Source organism: Guillardia theta, assembly GCF_000315625.1.
Source record: "Guillardia theta CCMP2712 unplaced genomic scaffold GUITHscaffold_268, whole genome shotgun sequence".
NCBI lineage: Eukaryota > Cryptophyceae > Pyrenomonadales > Geminigeraceae > Guillardia > Guillardia theta.
The window spans coordinates 37,294-57,257 of NW_005434408.1; the positions used below are offsets into that span (position 1 = coordinate 37,294).

The window sequence follows — 19,964 nt, forward strand, 5'->3', positions numbered from 1 at the left end:
TTAGCCCGCCCGTCCCCCTCCCCCCCCCCTCCTCCCCCCTCCACATCTAGCTCAGCACTGACGCCACTACCAACCTGAGTTACTTCATGAGGACTCGTTTGCCGCTCCTGTACATCATCACATCAGCATCTCTGACCCTTGAAGCAGCTCAGGTTCTCAACGGACCTTGCGGAGGATCTCGAACAAGAAATCGATGCTCGAAGTCTCCAACTGCAGACAGGAACGTCTCACTGACCCACTACAACACCCCAGACTCCTCCGTCTAACCTTGAGGAAGTGCATCTTCCCACCAAACACACTGCAGGAGGACAAAGATAGAACGTGTCACGGACTGCAAGGTTGACCCAACATATCGAGACCCAAGAGAATCGGAGAAGTACAGCCTCTCGTCTTCACTCCCAACCCTTCCCTCCTGTCATCAGCACATCACAGACGTGACTCGAGCAAGTTCATGTCAACACAACCGAAGTCTGGAAGTACTGTCTGAGCCTGTGCGCTTGCTCTGACTTCGGGCCTTGAGCCAGGAGTCCTGGCAGAAACACAATCAGCTCTGTTGGACATTGCAAGCTCGAATTTGTCAATCTCAAAACGTCCGTCCAGCCCTCCCAAACATATCAGAACTTGCTCATGAACATGGGCACAACAATTCTACAAGCCCATTCTTGCATCTCAACACCACAGACCGTTCGAACCTGGCTCCCTGAAGACAATCTTTGCCAGTGTTCCTCCTTCCATGATCATCAAACAGAGTCAACATGGCGGAGAAGGGAAGTGACCGATGTCTATCCCGAACAACATCCCTTCGGGAAGAAAGCTGAGTGCAGATCCGTCAGTCAGGTTGTTTCCTGTACATCGTTCCATCTTACCTGTTCCGACCACACGATGGAGAGGACGTTCTTGGAAGCAACTCGGCTCTGATATCATCCAAAGATCTTTTCCCCACAGCCGTCAACAGCACAAACAAACAGTCATCAACAAGTACCTTGAACGCGACCTCCTCCCATCTCTGGTGCAAGACAAAGGAAGGGCCAGTCAGACAACTCAAGTTCGTCGGGGCAAGAGACGGGCTCACCTCCGGTACAGCTTCAGCCGCGCATCGTTATCGTTGTCTTCGTCTAGGCCCCTCATCTTCACTCTACAGTCAGCTCCGTGCCACGGCTCTCGTTCCCTCCTCCCACTCACCTCCAGGCCGTTCAACGCCTCCTGCGAGTTCGATCGCGAGGCACTGTTACCATCTGCCAACAACCCCGTCACATGACCACAGCGCTCAATGGCAACAACAAGGATCGGATCATGTCACAGAGGAGAGAAAGGAGGCAGGAAGGAGGAAAGGATTGATCTCACGAGGAGGAGACGAGGAAACGAATCATGTTTCACCAGGAGGAGAAGACGAATGTTCAGTATCAACTCACCAGCCTCGCCGTTCTTGAACGCGCAGTTGCTCTTCGCAGCACTGGATCGCAGCTCATCCTCCCATCGCACACAAGGACTCGTCCTCTTTACCCGCGTTGCTCCTTGAACGCTTTCTCGTCGTTGACGTGTTGCATGCTCTCCAAGCTTGAAAGAGGAGGACTTGCGCCGTCGCCACTGCTCAGCATGATCCAGGTCATTCCTCAACCTGGCAAGACATGCAACAATGGAAATCTCACATGTCACAACAATTAGCAAGCAAGATCAGCCAGAGAAATGCATCCCTGCGAAAAAATTTCACAGATCCATCGCAATCGCAGCAGGATCCCACCGTCTTCGCGTTCTGCCACAACCTCTCGAAAGCCCCAAAAGCTTTCCTGTTGCGCTCTTGTAGAACAATATCTTTCAATTCCTGCAAGCTGCCCGAAGTGTCATCCCTTGACAGCAGCATTTAAATGGTCAAGTGTGAAAAGTTTAGGTCGGAAGCTGAAAACATCTTTGGGCTGATCGAGGTGCCACCATGCAAAACATACAGTAGCAACGGGAATTCCATTAGACATTGAGTCTGCTCCTACAACCAATTTGGAAGTGTGAACGTAATAGAGTGATCCTAGCACATCCTGTGTTGAATCATTCCATCCTGCCGCACTATCTATTGCTCTTCCATCCCATTAGTGACACACTCCTGCTCCTGCTCCTGCTGCAGCTCCTGCTGCTGCTCTCGCTCCTGCTGCTGCTCTCGCTCCTGCTGCAGCTACTGCTCTCGCTCCTGCTGCAGCTACTGCTCTCGCTCCTGCTGCAGCTACTGCTCTCGCTCCTGCTGCAGCTACTGCTCCTGCTCCTGCTCCTGCTCCTGCTCCTCCTGCTCCTGAATGAAACCATTCGGTGCGCATCAACGCAACAAAAACATTTTATCACACCCCTCATTTTGCTATCTAAGTGACTTCACCGGTCATCAATTTTAGTACCAGGAAATTGATATGTTCGGGTCGTGTTAATATTGTCAAAGATTATTTGAATATTTCAATATTTAGAACATAATTATAAAATATTTGTGGAAATCATTTAAATCTTTCCTTCGTTCGACCTAGCTGTTCCATGATTCCACCACCCCACCACCACCCCTTCTCTGATGTAAATGTACCCCGTAGGTTGAATTCAGTACCCCCACCCCCTATCTTTACATGATAGCACCCCTGCACTGCCCATAACCTAGACCCTACCTTCAGGTCAATTCCATGACCCCATCACATCCTCATGGTACCCCAAATATCAGAGGAAAATAATATACAAGTACCGGTATATCGTATGACCCCTACCCTGTACTTACTACCCCCTACCCACCATGATTGTTCCCCCACCAGCCGTCAGCACTGCTGTCAGCAGAGGGGCTGTATGAGTGGAAGAAGGACCTAAATCAAGGGTAGTAAAGGTATGAAATGTTCTAATTGAGCTCTTAGGAAATAAACATTATGGTATTACCCCATTGCTATGAGAGGAGAGGAGTGCTGAATGAGGGATGTGATACTGTATGAGGGATTTCGTACTGTATGAGGGGTGCAGCGTCGTAAAAGGATCAAGAAAAATGCCGCGAAAATGCCTTCAATGCGAGGTGAGCTGGATGGAAGAGGAGGATGGGGAGGAGGAGTAGGAGTAGGACGAGGAGTAGGACGAGAACGAGGACGAGGAGGACGAGGAGGACGAGGAGGACGAGGAGGACGAGGAGGAGGACGAGGAGGACGAGGAGGACGAGGACGAGGAGGACAAGGAGGACGAGGAGGACGAGGAGGACTAGGAGCAGGAGGATGGGGAGGTTGGTGACGACGACGAGGACTAAAAGGGACGAGAAGGAGGATGAGGAGGAAGAAGGAACGGAACGGAACAGAACGGAGGGAGGAGAGACTAGCATGGATGAGACGAGGGAAGGCGGGGGTTCGAGATGGGACGGGAGCCACCTACAGGTCCAGCTGGTGTGTTACGATCTGCACCCCCTTGGATCAAGTAGGGCGCGAGGCTTCCTGCTTCCTTACGCATCATGAGCATCTCCTCCTCTCTTCTATCCATTACTATGATCTCCTCCTTCCTCCACGAATCGCTCCTCGCGACCTCCATCGCTCCTCCCCACCCCTCCATAGTTTGCTGCCCTATATTGAGCCGGAGCGCTCGGTAGGTGCTGTTGTTGTTGGGTTGACGTTCCGATGCGAGCAGGTGGCGATAGAACCAGGAGTAACAGACAAGCGGAAGTGTGTAAGTTGGATGCCTTGCAGTCTCCTCCCTTCCCGCTGAGATCTGTTGCAGACGGTGCGTTGCTCCTCTAAGACTTCACATGTCCCCCCCTGAAACCGCCTTGCGGCATGGGAGGGGTTCCTGTCTACTCTCAGTGACGTCGTCGTCGTCAGGCGGTCAGTTGAGTTGGTGTTGGTGACTGTGACTGAAGGAGAACGATGCAGGGGGTAAGAACAGAGTGTACAAGGAGTCTCTGATGTCTGACTGTCCCCTTCCCGGCCTGACTATCTTGCCCTGCGATCACATGTGCAGCTGGTGGGTTTTGTTCCTCTGTTGTTGAGGTCACGTTTGACGTCCTTGCGGCAGAATGTACGTCTGAATCCACCTGCTGCTGTCTTGCTGACTGGAACCTTCCTCGATCCCTGTCAACCTTGCGTGCTCGGGCGACTGGTCATGGCAGAAGGTGGGCTTGTAGCTACTACCAGTGACCTCTGACACTTCTGTGCTTGACATGCAGGAGGTATCCTATCTCATCTTAACAAGTCCATCTCTGAGTGATCTGCCGGGACTTGCTCTAACAACCCGATGCATCGACGTCTGCGTCGACAGAAGGTGGTCAATTGTTCAAGCCCTATGGTGTAGTCTTTTCACTGACTAAGAGCAAACTTGCATGTTTCCTTCATGTTATATCAGCTGGCAAGTCCTGTCATGCTCTTCTGAGTGTTCTTCACCTGACTCCGCGTCTTGTCGCATCGAACTTCTGGACCAACACCAACAGTGCTGCGTGAGCGCAGGATTGAGTTACTGTGACATGTTTGCCTGACGTTTCTTGTTTGCTAGAACGTGATTGAGCTTATCACCTTTGCGACATGTCCTGATGTTTGCTTTCTGCACTCCTGCTCTTCACTCGATCTCGACTTCAGTGTGTAAGACCTGCTTCTTCTCTCTCCTTACACGTTGAGCTCCACCCGGCAGGCCAAGAGTCGAGGTTGGAACGGCTTCCACCAGGTTCTCCTTGTCTCCCGTCACGATTGAGTGTTGAGAAACGCGGCAAAGCTCGCCTGCCTGCGATGCAGATCCCTCAAGTCGGAGCAGCGGGGTCAGGAGCAGACGCTGGATCAGGATCAGACGCAGGAGCAGGGGCAGACGCTGGATCAGGAGCAGGAGGGGAGAGGGAGGCTCGAAGGAGAAGGGAAGGAGCAGGATTGTCAAGTATTTCCTGAAGAATGTCATCGGCAGGTTGATGGGGAAATTTATGAGGAGAATGGATTCACTTCCTTTCAGGTCGGAGGAGGCGACAGTCAAGGAGAGCCGGCGGCGAGTCGCGGGGTCGTGAGAAACGTGAGGCTGATAGACTAGGTGTGGAGACTGATGGGAGGGCAGGAGGAGGGGAGGGGAGCAGACGAGGAGCAGGGGGAGCACGGGCAGGGCGCACCGGGGGAGGGGCCCGTGTCGACGAGAGCCGCTGCGTCTCCTGACAGGATCGAGGGGACACCCCCGACGCGGAGCAGGAGAAGCTCGGGGGTGTCCAGCTCAGCTGAGAAATCAACGGGTCGGGCGAAGAAGAGTCCAGCTACACCCGGTCTGTCACCGGATGGGGGTCTGGATGAGATACGACAGGGGCTGGCCAAGGCGGAGCTGAAGGAGAAGGAGGTAGAGGAAGTGATAGAGAAGATGAAGAGCCTTGGGGTGAGGGGAAAGAAAGACATCAAGTTTGTGCGGGAGCTTATCGATATCAAAACGCTCGACCTTACGGAGATGTCCAAGTTAAGGGTTGAAAAGTATCTAAAGAGGTTTGCCAGGAAGAAGAAGGTACTTTCCCTTGCTACCGCCCTCTCCTAACCCCTGACCTCTCTGCCAACAGCCTGCCAGCCCTGGGGAAGAAGAGAGCTTGTTTCGAAGGTCGCTGAAGCAATTTGACGTCCATTTGAACGTGCAGTCTTGCATGTTCAGTTCACGGATGGCGGAGGACTTTCCAGGGTGGAACTTGCAGGAGGAAAAGAGCATTGAGGATCGGCAAAGAACTTCTGTCAACGAACTCTATGAGAGGCTGAAATCTTGTGACGACAATCTAGAGGTTGACTTTCTCTACCTCCTCACAGTGTCATGGTGTCTCTCACGTTGCGATCCTGTGAGAATGTTTGCTTCTCCTGTTTCAACGTGTATTATTCGAATGCCAATGTTTCCGATTCCTATCTTGACATGTACAACTCCACTCATTTGCTTGTCCAACAATCATATTTCCTTCCTTCTTCCTCCTCCTCCCCTCCCTCCTCCCCTCCTCCTTCTCCTCCTCCTCCTCCTAACTCCACGTGGGACACCCCTCTTCCTCACACCCTGTCGCAGGTGCTTGGCTTCAACGAGTTCCCCTACACCTGCGGAGGAAGTTTGAAGAGGGAGGAGTGGAGGATCGAGCGAGAGGTGTGGTTCCTGCTGCGAGCTACGAGCGAGGGCGTCCCTCCCACGTACATAGTCTTCCACCTCCTCTTCGCAGGCATGTGGAGGGAGAGCAGGGAGGAAAGAGACTGCTCGGTCGTTGGCAAGGTCCGAATGCGGAGCTCAACTAAGGTGAGAAGCAAGAAGCACTATGTCAAGTGCACCGATACCACCAAGTGGGACAGTGCTGGGGGCGGGCTGGACCTGCGCAGCAGCTCCATGGCAAGATGGAGGTGGAGAGAGGGAGCGGAAGGGGAGGAGAGCATGGCCAAGGTCCGCGGCTGGCTGGTGCGGGCGGAGCAGGAGGCACCCTTTGCGCAAGCAGTGACCGTTGGCCCATGTTGGAACCTCGCGGGGACGAGGAGGAGAGCAGCTCTGATAGTCTGCAACCAAGCCTACCGCAGGGCAAGGTGCTTCCCCGAGCTGTACAACCCCGTCCCTGATGGGCGACAGCTGGGGGAGGTACTGGAGGAGCTAGGATGGAAGGTGGAGTTCAGGGTCGACCTGAACCTTGAGGAGCTGGTCGGTGCCGTCCGCTGCTTCCGGGACGCGATCGGAGACAACGAGAGCGCTGCTATGCTCGCGTTCGTGGGTCATGGAGTGGAGGTGCACGGAAAGCTGTTCCTCCTCCCCACCGACATCCAGCTCGAAGTCGACAACTACTTCCAGAGGGAAAAAGACCTTGCGGCCGACCTTGCTCGCTGCTCCCTCTCCTTCGATGCTGTTCAGTCGGAGCTCCGGGGCCGCAACGGGACCTGCCCGACCCTCTTCGTGCTGGACTGCTGCCGGAGCAGCAACAACAGCCGGTCCCCCATCTTCCAACCCTCGACGACAGTTCAGAACCTTGAGCTGAAAAACTCCTGTATCATCTACTCAACCCAGTCGGGCCAGGTGGCGCTGGAGGGGGCGCCGGGGGACGGGGGCCCGTTCATGTCGGCGTTTGCGGGTGAGCTGAGAAAGGAGGAGGCGGAGCTGAACCAGGTCTTGATCGAGACTAGAAAGATCGTTATGAACAGCACAGGGGGAGCGCAGATGGCGCCGAATCAGTCGCTGCTCCTAGAGCAGTTCTTCTTCTGCCCTCCGGAGATAGCCGCCTGCCTCTGAAGGGGGGGGGGAGGGAGTCGCCGCCTCGTCCACCGTCACGGCCCGGTGAAGCCTCGGACCGTGGGCTTGAAGTCTCAGTGTGACTATGAGATTTTTTAAGTTTTACACAACTTCGCGGCAGTGGGAGGCAAAGCGTATATATGATAGCCATGATACTAATAATCGTGACACTACTGAGTGTATGAGCCCGGGCCGTCATTATGTGACCGGGGACTTCGGAACTTCGGACTTAGTAAGTTAGCCTAGTAGACTGGTGACGGCCCGATCATCACGATGACTCCGGCGGCAACCCAGTGGTCTCACGGCCCAGTGTGAGTCAAGGGCTGGGCCCCCGCGAGCGAGATGATCTCGGAGCTGAGTAGCACCAATAAGGAAGGCAAACCGGAGCAAACAAAGGAGGACGAGGATAGGAGGCGAGGGTCCCCATCCTGCCAGTGCCACCGCCTCCCGAGCGCATCCATCGCACTCCGCTGTCAGCGTAGCTCCATGGTGATCCGCCAGGTACCAGAGACTGAGAAGACCATCCGTACCTGCAGTGAAGGGAAGAAACGAATGGAATTAGGGGGGATGAGGGCACAATTAACGGCAGCAACTTGGCCATGCAAGGCAAATTTCCTCGGATGCAGAGCAGAGGGGGAGGGGGAGAGGGGAGGAAGAGGAGCAGAGCAGAGCAGAGCAGAGCAGAGCAGAGCAGAGCAGAGCAGAGCAGAGCAGAGCAGAGCAGAGGAGGAGAGGAAGGGCAGACCACTGCCCAGGTGTGATGCAGGTGGACTCGGGAAGCGAAGAATGTTGGGACTAGGATAAGAGACGAAAGGGGAGGGAGGCAGTGGATTAGACGACAAGGAGAACAGGCAGGAAAGAATGCAGAACGATTCGAAGTATACAGAGAGAGAAAGAGGGAGGAAGTGGGAGAGAGGGAGGGAGAGCGAGGGAAGGAGAGGGAGGGGGGGAGGGGGAGAGAGAGAGATAGGGAGGGAAGGAGGGAGAGACATGAAGGATCGCAGGTAGAGGGCAAGAGGATGTTTCGAGAGGAAGGAGCGAGAGTACTTCATCTTATCAGCACCTCTGACGCTTCTCCAACTCTCAGCCTTGTTGCTGCTTCCCAGCCAGCGCATCAATCTTCTCCTCCCTCAAACAACGTTGATCAACAGCAACTCGTGTCGTTCTAGAGGAGGAGGAGAAGGAGGAGAGGGAGGAGGAGGAGCTGGGATTAACCAAGAGGTGGAACAAACTATCTTGTAGCATGGCAGCTCGACACGGAGCGGGGGAGGAGGAGAATGTTCTGCCGACGTTCCATGTGGCGATAGCAGGGTGGGACCCCTTGTCTAAGTCAGGGAGAGGCATCGAAAGAGCACTGGAGGAAGCGCAGGAAAGGATGTCAGGAGCGAACTCGAGACAGAGGGCCATGGAAGAATCGGAAAGGAGATGGAAGGTTGTTTTGACTCAAGCTCAGTCCTCAACTGACTTGATCGCTCTTCCTTCTTTCTTTCCTTGCGACGCCTTCTCCTTCTCCTCCTCCTGCTCCTCCTGCTCTTTCTACTGCTCCTTCTGCTCCTTCTGCTCCTCCTGCTCTCCTTCCTTCTTGCTGTGCTGTGTCCCTACCTTCCCGTCTCTCTCTCCTGTTCTTCCTTTTTTCTCTCCTTCCCCCTCCCCACCCCACTTCACCCCTGTCTTCTCCCCTCCTCCCTCCCTCCCTCCCTCCCTCCCTCCCCTTCCCCCTTCCCTCCCTCCCCCTCCCCTTCCCTTCCCCTCCCCCTTCCCCCTCCCCTCCCCTCCCCCCCTCCCCCCCCCTCCCCTCCCTCCCCTCCCCTCCCTCTTTCGTCTTCTTCACCTTCTCCTGCTGACTGCCCCCCCCTTCTCTCCCCCCCATCCCTCCTCCCCCCAACGCCCCTCCTCTTATCCTTTTTCCTCCTGTCTCACCCGCAACAAGGCTGACGTACGGACCCGATGTCCGACCCGAGGGGCGATGTGCTCGCCTATGAGGCGATACTCCTCGGGATAGCACCACTCCCCCTCTGCTCAACAGCGTGAAAGACAGCCACAGCTTTCATGATGCTGGTGTGAGCGATGGGGGTGACAAGGATAAAGAGGACAAGGGAGAATGGAGGACGAGGATAAAGAGGTGGAGGCGGAGGAGAGAGGACAGAGGTGAAGAGGTGGAGAAGGAGGAGGGGGAAGAGATACATGAAATGCAGCCTATGTCAACACTATACATTCATCACATGTTGCTTGACTGATGTGAAATACAACGATGTGTGGTTTAAGTTGCACTTCACAATGACAAGCCAAGAGAGATCGATCAAACACCCATCAGATTGAACGTAATCGGATTAAACACCATCATGCAAGTGTACCTCCACAAGTTCCACATCCACAACCAACAACTCTACACCTCCCACCAACTTTCAGCTCACCCAACATATCGGAAGTATTCATCGGCTGAGTCGGTTGCGCATCCGCTGCCGTACCCGACAGGTCACAGTTCTGCGGTCCTGATCCGAATGCTCGAAAGAAGTCTCCTGCTTCCTCCGCCGTCATCGCACTCTCTGATATCCCTCCTGCCCCTGGCGAGTTGAAGATTGACCCTCCTCTCAGCCGCATCAGGAGCTCAGGGGGGCTCCGTTGAACGAGGGCTGGAGGAGGAGGAGGAGGAGAGAAAGGAGGAGGGAGCAAGAAAGAAGCAGCCACTAGCGACTCTCTGCCTCCTGTTGACGCCAGCATCGCGCTCATCATGACGATCATCGCTAGCTTCCCACGCGCCATGGCCGGTCGCTTTTGGACACCCATCATGTGCGGTTACCTTATTCACCTGGGCACGTAGTACGCGGCCCGGGGGCCCGGGCCCGGCCGGGGCCGCCCGGCAGTCTGTGACTCAAAAGTAGTAAGTGAAAATTACGATCTTAACCACGGGTACCTGCACCCATTAAAAAGGCTCCAGTGTAGGGGTACTACCTCTTGGGGAATAGCCGCACCCCGGTTGCCGGGGACGGTCTACACTACGAGGACCACCCGTACCTACAAGCTTATCTTTTGGGGTTCTAAGACCACCAGGAGTCCTCGCGGTAGGGTGGGACGCTGGTGGGAAACAGGGGACTGCCGGGTGCTTTCACGTAGAACAATGCCTTCGCCAGCTGGACAATGTCTGAGTTGGTTCGCCATGCTGGCAGCCTGCGCGGTGACGTATGCGAGCACGAGTGCTCCTGAGCAGCTTCCTGAGGGAGGGAGAGCGAGTTGGCTCGTCACAAGAAGCATGCCTTCTGGATCTACGGGAAGAAGCTCGCATGAAAAGCAGGTGTGTTTGTGCATGTACAACTAGTCCACTGACCCCGCGCGCGTTTGCGATCTGTTTTCTGCATGTTTGCAAGTCATCGATTGCTACTTGATGATCGTGCCTTGATCTATCCTACATTTGACTGCTTATCTTCACTCCTTCCTGCACCATCTGACACCTCCTCTGTCCAGTCCTTGCGCTACCTGGTACAAGGCTCTTGCAACCAGACGTGCGGAGCCAACGCTGGCACCTGCTGGTGCGACGAAGTTTGCCATAATTTCGGAGACTGTTGTCCGGACAAGTGCCTTTACTGCTTCAACCCCCTGTGCTCAAACTCCTCCTCCCCTTCCGCCATGGAAAACTCGACTCGTCCTCCGACCGTTCCAGTATGCGGAGACGGTGTAATCTCCGGCTCTGAAGTGTGCGACGACGGCAACACTGTCGACGGAGACGCGTGCTCTGCTGACTGCTCTGCTGCAAACAACATCATCTACGACTGCTCCGACCCCATCTTCTCCGGCATACAGCTCGACTACTCCGTCGACAATCTCCGCAATTGTGAACTCTGCTTCGACGTCGTGTACGGTCAAGGCAACGACGACGCCGACGTCGAGCGGTGCAAGAGCAGAGAGTACCTTGTGCTTGCTGCCATGCCTCCTGGGCAGTCCTCCAACGTGAGCGGAAGCAATCTAACTGTACTGACGCTCGCCGCCATCTTCAGATCCAGCAACTTCAACAAGACCACCAGCTACTACGAGGCGGCAGGACCAGAGTTCGGAACGTGGAGGTACTGGGTGGAAGGATGGAGCATGGGCTTTGCTCCATCCAGTCAGATCTGGTTGAACTCAGCAGACACTTGGGACTCCAATCTTCATCCCGTCAACAAGTCTGAGTCTGACTGCCAGTACAGGCTGAGCTGGCACTGGAAACAAGGCGGCTGGCGGGCAGGATGTACCACATGGCTCAACGGTGACGAGCAATGGCGCAAGCAGATGTACTCTTGCCCGCAGTCTTGGTCCTGCACGCCGAGGAAGGAGAAGTGTGTCATGACGGCGACATGGGACGAGATTGTGCATGAGCTCACGACCAGTACGGGCAGATTCGTAGCAGGAGGGCTCGGGCACTTGATGGAGCAAGGAGTGAGAGAAACGTGGCTGTGCCAGTATGGACACGAGTGTGCTCCTAAGGGAGATGCCATGTGCTTCATGTACAACGAGGAGACGAAGAGCTTCGAGGTGTGGGACCTCCTCTCCGTGTTGAAGCTTTTGTGATGACCGCGCGGAAGTGAAGGTCATGTTTGTCTTCCCGTCTTGTTGGTTCTGGTGACTTTGTATGTGTGCTTTTGTGTGTGTAAAACCGATCGGCTTTGCTGTAGGAGAATTTCCTGTTGATGATATTGACATTTCTGATCCTTGGATTTTGTGATCAAGATTGCAAACTAATACAAATATCAAACAAACTTGACTTACACATTTTCAAAGAACACTTGGGAAACTGATTTTCATGGACAGAATATGTTGATTCAGCATAGATTCCCAAAACGAATAAAATACACTTCCACGAGTTTCATTCCAAGTGTGTGACAAAATGAATCAAATAGATTGTCATGGAGATTTATTCCAAATGGTGTTACAAGATGATATCTTCAGTACTAAAGTACATAGAAATACATGCTCGCACGGAGCTGAACATCAATATGTGAGTGTATTTTACAGTTGTTCCATCTCGCCAGTTGCGCTGACGTATGTTTGTTTGTTCATGATCATCTGCATAGCAGACTGCAAGCATCTCAGCTGCTTCTCCCTTGATGGGTATGCACACGAGTGCTCGTTTCTGAGCCGGGCACAGATTTCGAGATCGTTCAAGTCCTTGGAAATGCAGGAGATGCCTCGGACTTGCTTATTTGGGTGGTTCGCCATGTCGGGAGGAGAGGATGGGAATCAGAGTAGAACGGAGCAGATGGTCTTTGACGTCACGACCTTGTTCGAGGAGGGGGGCGCTGGGGAGGGAGAGCGTGAGGAAGGGAGGCAATGAGGGAACAATTGAAGGAGATGCCGGCTTTGTAGGGAGTGGACTGACCGTGACATATTTCGAAAAAGCTTCTTTTCGAAAGAAAGTGATTTATTTGACCACTTTGACCGGTAACCCCTTGATAAAATTACCGAAAGGATGTCTTTTGAAATTGCTCAGGGACGTAGCTCCAATATGAAATCGGATTTTATCGTGTTTGCACGGGCAGTCGCATCAGGAGTCAAAAGGTGTCGCGCCACGTCCTTGGGTCTACCTCGAACATCTCTTAAGTCTGGCACTAATTGAAGACGTGGATGCTGGTACCCTTGTGCTTGCGACCCTCGGGCACTGATACACTTCGATCAGACTGTCTTTACTCAAGCTTTATGGCGAGCAACAACACTTGACTGACATTCGCACGGTACAACTTGGTACCGATTAATTTCACTCAATATCACCGCCCGGCCGTCGCTGAGCTCAGCGGCTGTGACGGTACATGGCCGCCCGGCCGGCCGGCCCATGGCAACCCGGGCCCCGAGTGACTAGGAGTTTTAGTAGTGAAGTTCAATCTGGCACGGTCAGGGTCAAGCTTGTACTCTTTACTCAAAATTAAGTTAAAGATGAGTACGAGGACAATCAGGAGACTCCCGCTCCCTAGTCTTTTACTAGGTACGGTCTTTTACTAGCCTCAGGCGTACCGTGACGGCCGATTCAGTCGGAGGCTAGGCGCCCTCGGCCGCTTGTCACCGCCGTTACGACGCGGGGTACGGCCGTACCGGGAACTTCGGAAGTTCCGGAATTCAGTCACTGTCACAGGACTACGGTACCGTGACACTGATTTTTGACTTAACTTTTGTTCAGTAAAGACCGTGTTTACTACTATAATCACCCTGGGCCGCCGGCCGGGCCGGCCGCCGCCGGGCAAGTCCGGTCACTGGCACGCCATGACGGTAGAGCCTGCAGTGCCCGGCCCCGGGCCGCGGCCGCCCGGCTGGGCCGTTCAACAACCCGGTGACCGTTGAACATGCCGGGCAACCCGGCGTAATCGCGGCGCGGCGGGCGGCCGCGCCCGCGCCGCCGCGCCGGGCGCCGCCCGGCCGTCCGATCGGCCCGAGTCAGACTCGAGATCAGATCCCGGCCCGGTCGGACCCGAGTACTAGCCCGGCGCTGAGCGGCCGCCCGGCCCCCGGCCGGCATTACTATGATGGGCCTGTGTCACACTGGCACAGTAGTATCATGATCGACGGTACAGGCTACATTACTCTGATGTGACCGGCTACTTGAAAAGCCTTTCAACACAGTGCTCAGTCCAAACTGACTTTTACTCAAAGTTAAGTCAAAGATCAGCACGAGGACGATATAGAGGAAGAGTAGGCCCGGTAAAACTTGTTTTCGGAGGGTAAAACAAAGTGACGGTTTTGAAAACCGTTTCAACGGCTGTCAAATCCGGCAGCGAGTTTCGTTCGGGTCATTGAGGACGGCAACTTCAGGATGTGGCTGGGAGACTGGCAACGTGGCACCAGCGGAGTACCTTAACGTACGGTCTTAGTTGAACTCCCTTCTTACAGTGACTAGCCGCGGACTCGTACATTAGCTGAGCGTCTTACTTGAGCTCCCTTCTTACCGTACAGTGACTAGCGGAGTACCTTAACGTACGGTCTTCAAGTACTTGAACTCCCTTCTTACTGAGTGACTAGCGGAGGGCCTTAGCGTCTTACTTGAGCTCCCTTCCGATTACAGTGACTAACGGAGTACCTTAGCGTCTTACTTGCAGGGAGCTCCCTTCTTACAGTGACTAGCTGAGGTCCTTTACCGTCGGTCTACCTGCACGGATACCCCGATGCTCTGGCAGTGATCGGCATGATGGCCCTTTAGGGTTCGGCTTTCATCGGCTTTCATGAACTTTCAGTGGAAGAGTGGGATCCGATAGCAGCTTTGTACAAGCAGTTTGCTGAGAGCCTGTTAAGAGAGGGAGGTGGTTCCACACCCAGGAGGCCGACAGGAGGGGAAAGGAGAGAAGGAGTAAGGAAGAAACTTGGAAAAGAAGGCAGGCAGGCAGGCAGGCAGGCAGGCAGGCAGGCAGGCAGGCAGGCAGGCAGGCAGGCAGGCAGGCAGGCAGGCAGAACATTCTACTGTTGGGTGGTACAGTGACTCTGAGCCTCAGATCGAGGAGGAGGCAGTGAGGGAGGGGCGGGGATTGAAAGTTTTTGTCAGGGTGATGACAGTGTGAGAAACCAACGAACATCCAGTCTCGAGCATCTGCCGCGGTACTTCGCAGTCCATGGCGAAGAAGAAAAGTTTGCACCGAGCACACCAGCAGCAGCGGTCAAACGCCAAGGAAAGCCTTGCAAGGGATGGGAGCGCATTGCTGAGGTGGTTTGCAGGCTGACAAGAAGCAGGACAAGCTGAAGCTACATGTCAAGGCAGCTGGTGCTGCCGTGCTGAAGAAGAGCGGGGCACAAGGGGCAAGAGAGACTGAGCAGAGTGAGCACGATGAAGAAGGAAAGGCCGACCCCCCCGCCAAGTCTCCTACTTCAAGAGTGATCCTCCTCCTCCTCCTCCTCCTCCTCCTCCTTCTCGTCCTCCTCCTCGTCCTCCTCCTCCACCACCACCTCCTCGTCCTCCTCGTCCTCCTCGTCCTCCTCTTCACCGCCTCCACCACCACAGCAACCACCCCCACCACCAACTCCTCCTCCTCCTCCAATGTCTCTGAGGGTGTGCCAGGGCCTGGGCTGGTTCTCAAGACATCCTGTCTTCGCGCCCAACGGCCTCATCGCTGGTCCTGTCGGCACCTCAGGGCGGGTCACGTGACTGACATGGGACGGCAGCCGTTGAGTCAGCGAAGCTCCGCTCGATCCATGCGCACAAGAACAAAGTCGGAGCATTTCAAGTCCCCAGCACGACCAGAGCTGACGAGCATGCCAGGTTTCTCAGCTCCCACCTGAGAAGCTGGTGGAGATCGAGAACCTCAAGGTTTACTACCAGGATCTCTCCCTCATCCACGAGCAGGTACGAAGCGTACTTGCCTGCTCCCTTGCTGCCCCGGGTCATCCTCCGCATCTCATCAGACATTTCGGCGGAAGAGCTCCACTATCCTACCAGCGGGCATGGTAAGAGACCTGGCGGTCAGGGACCGTTCCCGATATCTTTTGACGGTTTATTCTTGTCAAAGGAGAATCAAGAAATCTTAACGGCCGTCAAATCTGAGGCCCAGGAATCAATCTTCGAGAAGGCCATGAGGGAGTACGAGGAGGCGAACAGGAAGCTCAATCATCTGCGAGTGAGGTAAAAGAAAATTTCTCCTCGCTCCTCGCTCCCTCTTTCAGCTTCCTTCCTTGGACGTGATTGGCAAATGTTCCAGCCTCGTTAACCGCCCTCCCCATCGCGTCTGCTCCGTCGTCACCAACAGGCAGTCTATCCCTCCCGACTTGTGCCGCAGCGGTTGATGTTGTTCTTGTGCAGGCTGGGAGCTGATCTTGAGTCTGTAAGCTACAGGAGGAGAGGAGGAGGAGGAGGAGGAGGAGGAGGAGGAGGAGGAGCCAAGAGACGGTGAGAAGCTGAGAATTTGGAAGGTCAAGACTCTGTACAACAAAGCCAGGAGCGAGGCTTGTCGAGGTGAACTGACCAGCTCGTCCCCACCTGAGCCATGGCACGTGACCTTGTCATCGTAGATGTCATCGAGTCTCTTGGGCTACGGAGCTTACAGGTTCAAGGAAGCGACACGACTTCCTCCCCTCCCAACTCCCTCTCGCCATGTCCTGATGCCGCTTGCAGGAGCATGAAGCTGAGCCCCAGGGCCTGGACGTCGCTGCCCCCTCGTCCACCCTTAGCTCTACAGCCCCTGCCTATGGATGACTGTACATGAAGACCCCCTCACTCGATCTTGAACGTAACCTTTCTCCTCTCGCGAGTCTCGACGGCCTCCTGGCCGCCCTTAGCCAGGTCCTTCGCCAGCACGGGCTCAGAAGCGGAAGGGCGAGCAGCGGAGAGGGGTGTACCCCGCGATCTTCCTTCCTTGGAGAGGGCTGGAGGGTCAAGAATCACTGTCAGAGACGACAATGAGGAGGAGGATGTGCATGGTAGAGGCATTGTACCGCACCTGTCTGAACTGAGTCCGGGATCAAGGAGGAGAGGGTCTTGGGGATCAGCTCTTCAATGTTTGCCAGCTGCTGTTGCGCCAACTTCTCCCATCCAACATCCCCGGCCTCCTTCCTGTGAGGTTGTCCGGAAGCGATCCTGATGGAGCTCAACCAGCTGTCTGCCTCCAACAGGATCCGCCTGGGATCCTTGATGGAGCTCTTGGACATGTGCTTCCAAGAACCGTTCATCCGAAGCTTCGCAAACCTGTGCGCTGGCTCTGACTTGTTCGTCGTGACCGACCCTGGAGAGTCCAGCATGCCTGGCATGGTAAGAGACTCTTTGCCGCTGGTACTGAGAGAGATGTCGCCGGCAGAGTGTATCCGGTTCAATCTCGGAGCTCTCTCTGCTGACTTGTTGCGATCTACCCTCTCCATGTTGTCGACTGAGTTCTTACGGCTCAGCTTGATGATATTGTCTGCTGAATTGATCCGGCTCATCCTTGATAGCTGGTCGGCAGAGAGGACTCGTGACTCCCTTGGAGATCGCGGGGATTCCATGGTTTCACACACAAGTGCTCGTGTACAATCTCATACACTCTGTTGCGAATGGAGATGCTCTTGTACGAGGAGGTCAGCAGAGCGTTCTAACAGGAAGGAGATTCTTTATCCTCACTGTCTCGCCTTCTCCTAGCATGTTCCAACCTCACCGTCATCAGTACCTGCGTCAATGATCACAATCTTCGCCTAGCCCATGGACTCTCCGCCACAATCTTAGGAGGGATGTGAGACAATCCTGACATGATCGGTCTGAAGACACTCTAAGAGCTCACGATTTATATGAGATGAAGGAAAGTAAACAAGGTGCAGCCACTGGCAGAAAAGAGAACAGACACACGTTGTAGTAACGATAAGACTGATGTGATGGTCTCAGAGAGTTTAGCCGAGGATTTCAATATCATCATCTGCATCATCAATTTCTTCTTTCTATTCGTTCTCCTGCTGCCCATTGCACTAAAAGTTTTCACCCTTGCTATATATCTCGTAAACAGGCAAGAACAACAAGGCATGGAGGAGTTTGCAGAGGATCGAGACATGTAGTCAAATAAAAAACAAGGAGACTGGGGCTGCAAAAGGAGAGGGGAGGCGAGGATCGCAGAGCAGAGCAGAGGACTGATAGGAGAGAAGAGCTGAAGAGAGAAGGACACTGAGAAGTTGTGAGGAGAGGAGGGAGGGGAGAGGAGAGATGAGCAGAGCAGAGCAGAGCAGAGCAGAGCAGAGCAGAGCAGAGCAGAGCAGAGCAGAGCAGAGCAGGGCAGGGCAGGGCAGAGCAGGGCAGAGGATATGAGAGCAGAGGACATGAGAGCAGAGCAGAGCAGAGCAGAGCAGAGCTGAGCTGAGCTGAGAACATGAGAGCAGTTTAGAGCAGAGCAGAGCAGAAGCAAGGAGAGGAGAAGGAGAGGAGAGGAGAGGAGAGGAGAGGAGAGGAGATCATCGGATGAACGGGTAAGAGCAGGAAGAGCAGAAAGGGTTTTCGAGGCAAGAAGTTTTTGTGGGGTCCTACTCACAGTTTGCAGGCCCGGGGACGGGGGTGGGGTGGCATTTGCTGATATTGTACCGTACCCTGGGAAAGGTGGGTGGGGTAGCACAATTTTGCCAATCCTATTACAGGAGACCGTGCGGTAGTCTGAAAGGAGGGGGTGATCAATGTGAAATGGAGGGGTGCAATCTCAAGTCCGAAGTGAGTCGGATCGATTGTAAGGGGTAGGGTTACTGTACTGTCACGTGGAGGGGGTGTGCAAAGAGGGTACACGGTACCGTACCCCTCGCTTTCGCCCCGTTTGCAGGTACTTGGGGTGGTACACTGTGACACCCAGGGGGTGGGGTAGGCTGTCTCAACTTCGAACAAGTCGTTCCGAGGGACTTTATTCTAGTAGGCCCGGAATTGCCGCGAGGGGAGGGGTGGGTGGGGTGGGGTAGAGGGTGGAGGGGGTACTAGAGTCGCATCGCCGGGTTTGTTTGGGAGGGGTACACTGATGCTCCCCTGCTTGCAGTAAAGTACCAGTCAATGACTACGGGTGGTCGAATGAGTGTCTGATCTCGGCATCCGAGACTCCTGTGAAAGGGAAAGCTGGGGGTGGGTGGTCCGGGTCTGACTGACCCCCAGGATTTTAGGGTGAGGTCATCATTCAGTACCCCTCCCTCCTTTCCCACAAGCTCAAGGCCCCCGTGTACTCAAGGAGAGGGTGGTGAGGGTACGGTAGTTCCGATTGTCGACATGAAGTGACCACCGGTGGTCCTCACTGCCAGTGTGGTACAGATCAGTAAAGTTGTAGGGGAGGGGTGGACCGGTCCTGAAAAAAAGGTTATAAATAATAATTCGTATTTGTTGGCCCGGCCTCCAAGGTGCTTTCAGGGTGCAAGTACCCGGGTCCTTCGGGCATCTCTTGAATTCGGTGAGGGGTGGGGTGGGTGGGGTGGGTCCGAAGTTCGAACTGGCGGGATCGGATGCCTCTTCATTGTGAAAGGAAATGGTCAGGTGAACTCCACCACCCCTACCACCCCTTTTTATTCCGGGATAGGGTTAACAGCTGAGGGGGTGGGTATCTCTTCAAGGCTTATTTTTCGTGACTCTCGGTAATGGCTCAGGGCGGATGACCGTACTGTGGACTCGGCGGGGCGGGCCTGGCGAAACTTGGCCCGTTCCGAGGGTCTCAATCTGAGTCACCGTGGCCGGGCCGGGCCGCCAGTACGGTGAGTGACTTGCCAATCTGGCATCCGATGATCACTCCGGCGCCGGGAGTCAGGAGTCGCCGGGGCGGCCGGATCCGATCATCGGAGATCTCAGGCACTGAGTGTCTGGCCGGGCCGGCGCCGGCGGCCGCCGGCCAGCCCGGGACTGCCCGGGCCGGACTCCGGGAACTTGTGACGAGTCCCGCGCTTCGTCGGAAGTTCGCCGGGCTCAAGCCTGTAAGAACTCAGTAGCCTGTTACTGACTACTAGTAGTCACGTAGTGACGGCGGTTCTGCCATGATGCCCGGCCACTGAAACCGGGACTCATCATATCGAAATCCGACACGCTCGGACTCACCGTTCTCAGCAGCCCGGCCAATGATGATGAACTTCCGAAACCGTGTCAGGCTTCCTGGACTCACTGAGTCACGCCCGGATCCGGGAGTCAGCCGCGCCGCATGCGGTTCAGTTCTCCGAGTGCCCGCACGCGGCGGCGTGACTGTCACTGCCACGGACCGTGTGACTCACTCCGCGGCTGGCAATTACTCAGCCGGGCATCAGTACTTCAAGCCCAGGTCGCCGCCCGGGGCCCATAGGGTGGGAGTCGGGACTCACTCAGTCCGATCAGTGATCGCCGATCGGACTGAGTCACACGGTCCCGCGGCGCCGGGCCGGGCCTGCCAGCCGCCGGCGGCAAC

General features: G+C 55.0%; 4 protein-coding genes across 4 annotated transcripts; 2 read left to right on the top strand and 2 right to left on the bottom strand.

Annotated features, from left to right (window-relative positions):
- Window positions 1-156: 156 nt before the first annotated feature.
- On the bottom strand, window positions 157-1,598 carry GUITHDRAFT_121951 (hypothetical protein; the record flags this gene model as incomplete). The annotated part of the gene is made up of 11 exons (XM_005818779.1): window positions 157-210; window positions 268-298; window positions 345-412; window positions 465-529; window positions 684-728; window positions 777-814; window positions 867-932; window positions 1,073-1,128; window positions 1,183-1,235; window positions 1,413-1,453; window positions 1,504-1,598. 11 exons carry the CDS (start codon window positions 1,596-1,598, stop codon window positions 157-159), a joined length of 612 nt encoding a protein of 203 aa, XP_005818836.1.
- Window positions 1,599-3,317: 1,719 nt separating this feature from the next.
- On the top strand, window positions 3,318-7,176 carry GUITHDRAFT_149022 (hypothetical protein; the record flags this gene model as incomplete). Its single annotated transcript, XM_005818780.1, has 9 exons — window positions 3,318-3,380; window positions 3,619-3,657; window positions 4,003-4,086; window positions 4,154-4,248; window positions 4,713-4,848; window positions 4,876-4,977; window positions 5,020-5,448; window positions 5,501-5,767; window positions 5,983-7,176. 9 exons carry the CDS (start codon window positions 3,318-3,320, stop codon window positions 7,174-7,176), a joined length of 2,409 nt encoding a protein of 802 aa, XP_005818837.1.
- Window positions 7,177-10,294: 3,118 nt separating this feature from the next.
- On the top strand, window positions 10,295-11,718 carry GUITHDRAFT_149023 (hypothetical protein; the record flags this gene model as incomplete). The annotated part of the gene is made up of 2 exons (XM_005818781.1): window positions 10,295-10,468; window positions 10,639-11,718. The coding sequence occupies 2 exons, from the start codon at window positions 10,295-10,297 to the stop codon at window positions 11,716-11,718; spliced, it is 1,254 nt and encodes a 417-aa protein (XP_005818838.1).
- A 4,153-nt stretch (window positions 11,719-15,871) lies between these two features.
- On the bottom strand, window positions 15,872-17,094 carry GUITHDRAFT_149024 (hypothetical protein; the record flags this gene model as incomplete). Its single annotated transcript, XM_005818782.1, has 4 exons — window positions 15,872-15,946; window positions 16,083-16,148; window positions 16,352-16,482; window positions 16,557-17,094. The coding sequence occupies 4 exons, from the start codon at window positions 17,092-17,094 to the stop codon at window positions 15,872-15,874; spliced, it is 810 nt and encodes a 269-aa protein (XP_005818839.1).
- Between the last annotated feature and the right edge of the window lie 2,870 nt (window positions 17,095-19,964).